Source organism: Malaya genurostris, chromosome 3, assembly GCF_030247185.1.
Source record: "Malaya genurostris strain Urasoe2022 chromosome 3, Malgen_1.1, whole genome shotgun sequence".
Taxonomy (NCBI): domain Eukaryota; kingdom Metazoa; phylum Arthropoda; class Insecta; order Diptera; family Culicidae; genus Malaya; species Malaya genurostris.
Genome location: NC_080572.1, coordinates 163,568,823 through 163,572,321, shown reverse-complemented (window position 1 = coordinate 163,572,321; position 3,499 = coordinate 163,568,823). Strand labels below are relative to the sequence as shown.

Genomic DNA, 3,499 nt, shown 5'->3' with positions numbered 1-3,499 from the left:
CAAAGCGAAACTATGTTCTTGAACGAGAATTCTTTTCAATCAATTGATCGTAACACTTAGAAAATGTAGCACGTTGATTCAACATTGTTATAACGAATCACCTAAAACGAACTGAGTAATATGTTCCTATTTCAGCAGCATATATCACACAGTAAAAGTTAAATTAGATGTTTTGTCTAATGAAAAGGTATGACGTAGGTATATTTAATTAAATTTTATCATTGTTTCAGCACATGATATATATAATCACTTTTTACAAAAGCTAACTTCGGACTAATTAACTAAATTACTAGAATATGAGTCAACCTAAATATATGTTATATTTACACATAGCTGTGGAACTAATGTTAGATGCTCATCTCCAGCATTAGTAAAATGATTTTTTACCCAATTCCATAGCCAGTTCACGTCCTACTACACATACTACAGTTACTAACCGAAAGTGACATGCTCTGTCCCAATGTTATACCTTCAATATCATCATCTGAAGTGATATTGTCATGTCGCCTCTGAAAGTACAGATTTACAAATTCGATCCTTCTCTTATAAACCAACACGTACCTTGAGCTCGGTGGCCAATGTCATAAAGGCATCTTCTATGTTTCTGTTGTCCTTGGCAGATGTTTCCATAACAAACATAATCTCTGGTATATATTGGCACATGGTTTGCGCTTCGGCAAACTCCACCTCTCGTATGGCGTCCAAGTCACACTTGTTTCCTATCACGAAAATCATCACGTTGGAAGCTGTATAACGACGAACTTCATCGATCCATCGCTGCAGATTGAGGAAGGATGATCGTTTGGTAATGTCGTATACTGAAAGAAGCGTAATCTCAGAATAGTTTTCAACGTTTCATTCTGATTTCAAAGTAAACCTATTATTACTCCATTTGCTGACCGATAGTAACTTTGAGTTATAGTCCTGAAGCGTTCTTGTCCGGCTGTATCCCAAATTTGAAGCTTGAAAATATTTTCGCAAAAATGTAAATTATGAGTTTAAACCATTTCTAGAAACTGAGTGTTAAGCGTACATACTTCGACATATAATTTCTCTGTCATTAAGATTTATGAAGTTTTATTGTTTTTTACTAAAAAATGTTCCCTAGTGTACAATCAATAAAATTTCATACAGTAGCTAAATATTAACGATTTTTTTTTGTTATATGTGAAATAAGTAAGCATGTTATTGGACATGCATCCTTGAACAAAGATTAAAACAAAAATTTGTCAGAAGGTCATCCATATACTGAATGCTATCAAATCACTAATACTAATTCATGCACTAACTGCATCGATCAGCAGCCGTTAATACGATTCAATGATTAAAATTAAAGCCACGAAGAAAATCAGCGACTTTAGTATACAACGATAACGAGCACAAGCAATTCACTACTGTTTTCCTTGCCCGAGTAATTGTAGTGAGCATATTCCTTTGTGCGCAATATTTTCATCACGCTTCAATAGTTTTCCTGCATACACATCAAATTAATATTATCTACTTGGTTTAGCTAAGGATTATTGCGTTTAAGATAATCCATGTTTGCACTTACTAGCGGGCTGTGTGATAAATTATAAAATGTTTTCCCTGAAGTACAACCACATAGAATCCCAAGATAATTAATCATCGTTTAGCCCACACCTTAGCTTTTAATTAACCTATGTCCTCTTGCTTTAGAACATCCACGAAAGTAGTCATACCTTCACTTTCTTCCCGTCCACGGTAACTGCTTTCATTGAAAAATCAACTCCAATGGTATTCCCATGGCTTTCGATGAAGTTACCGGATTTGAAGCGTTGTACAATGCAAGTTTTACCTGTCCCGCAATCCCCTATCAGAACGATTTTGAACAGGAAATCAAAACTTTCTTCGTTGCTGATAGACATCAGCGTAGTTGGATTGCGTGCTGACATCTCAGACAGGTGTCATCAAAATGCAATCCAACAACGTATATCGATTTCACCAATTCTTTTGAATTTCTTCGCCCAATCAGTCCTGTTTAACAATTACGATACTAATGTCCGAAGAACAACTTTTTTGTGTAATCCACTCTTACGACACTTTTCGATCCAGATTGCACATCTGTTGTTTTCTTCAGAAATTATGTTACTATATAAATATGATGAAAAATGACAGCTAACCAATTCCCATTCCCATCAGTGTGTTTGTATTACCGATATGTCAAATGACAGCAATTCTATTCACAAACCCGTCAAGTTAGTGAATGATTGAAATGAAACTGGTTGACAAGGTATTGTCGCTGCAGCACTAATCTGCAATTCGCTGGACAGTCCAGCGCAGCGACGTTGCCGAGCGACGTCAGTTGAACTGCCGTTTCCTATACATCAACTGATAGAATCATGTTACTTTATACATATTTTGTTGTCTTGTTTATGAACCACGTGCTTCAACATAAATAAATACATTGTCTTGCCTCCACTATCGAAGCACATAACGATGGAATATTACTTTCTGAATGCGCTTAAAGTTGATAATGTATGTTTGAGAACCAATGGGTTTGACACTGAACGTTACAAGGGAGTGAATTTTCGTACAATTATGAATGATTAATATATCGCATGACAGTCTACATACCATTGGTGCACAGTGAACTTCGCTGGAGCAGCATAATCAGGCGAGAGAGACGTCGCTTCCGATTTTTATCTGCATGCACAATACATCGTTATCCGCTGGTGGTAAACTACACTGAAAATAATGACATGGTAGTTCTAACTACGTTGGCATGGTAGAAAAAACAGTGTTGCATAAATTTTCAAATTTACCATGAATAATTACTCTACCGTTACATTTTTCAAATAACCATGTGCTCTGATTAAACATTTCTTGTTGCGTTCACAATATTTTATGTTCAATATTAATTTGTTTTTCTTGTGGACATAACAATAACATAGTTTCAGTTTTACTATGAACATGGTATTGTTAAAAGGTTTTACCGACGACACGACCTGCCACTAGCTTTCAAAACTGTATCGTAAATCGAACTACCCCTCAGTAACTGGTAATGTCAAAATGATATCTTATGAAAAATGTTTGAAATTGGCAACGTCATAGAAATTGTTGTTTTCGAAATAACAGTTACAGTAACCGTAGTTACTATTGTACAGGGTCCGGCACTCGAAGTGTAACCAATTAAAAAGGCCATAAATTCTGTTTGGAAAATTACTTTTACTTAATTCAAAGTACAAAATGTGTAAAAATAATACAAAATTCAGAATCAATTCACTTTTGCTCGATATGACCACCTTTTGCCTTGACTTGATGACTTGAGAGAGCGAAGGAGTTGCTTCGTTTGGCCGAATGTGACTTGCAGGTATTTTGGCCCACTCGCGGACAATAACTTTTTTCAGCGCCTCGAGACTGGTGTATCTTTTAGTTCGGACTTTGCTCTCCAAAATGACCCAAAGAGAATAATCCATTGGATTCGCATCTGGTGAATTCGAGAGCCATTGTGTGGACGTGACGAAGTTCGGAACGTTGT

The 3,499-nt window shown here is 36.1% G+C and overlaps 1 protein-coding gene across 1 annotated transcript; it reads right to left on the bottom strand.

Annotated features, from left to right (window-relative positions):
- Window positions 1-295: 295 nt before the first annotated feature.
- LOC131435287 (ras-related protein Rab-43) lies at window positions 296-2,154 on the bottom strand. Its single transcript, XM_058602985.1, has 4 exons — window positions 1,701-2,154; window positions 878-962; window positions 562-818; window positions 296-509 (listed from the first exon to the last, which is right to left on the bottom strand). Exons 1-4 carry the CDS (start codon window positions 1,911-1,913, stop codon window positions 405-407), a joined length of 660 nt encoding a protein of 219 aa, XP_058458968.1. The 5' UTR covers window positions 1,914-2,154; the 3' UTR covers window positions 296-404.
- Window positions 2,155-3,499: the final 1,345 nt, after the last annotated feature.

Coding starts and splice junctions, on each gene's coding strand:
- LOC131435287 (XM_058602985.1), bottom strand. CDS start 1,913: ATGTCAGCACGCAATCCAACTACGCTGATGTCTATCAGCAACGAAGAA. Junction 819..877: donor AGCAAATGGAGTAATAATAG/GTTTACTTTGAA, acceptor CGCTTCTTTCAG/TATACGACATTACCAAACGA. Junction 510..561: donor CATTGGCCACCGAGCTCAAG/GTACGTGTTGGT, acceptor CTGTACTTTCAG/AGGCGACATGACAATATCAC.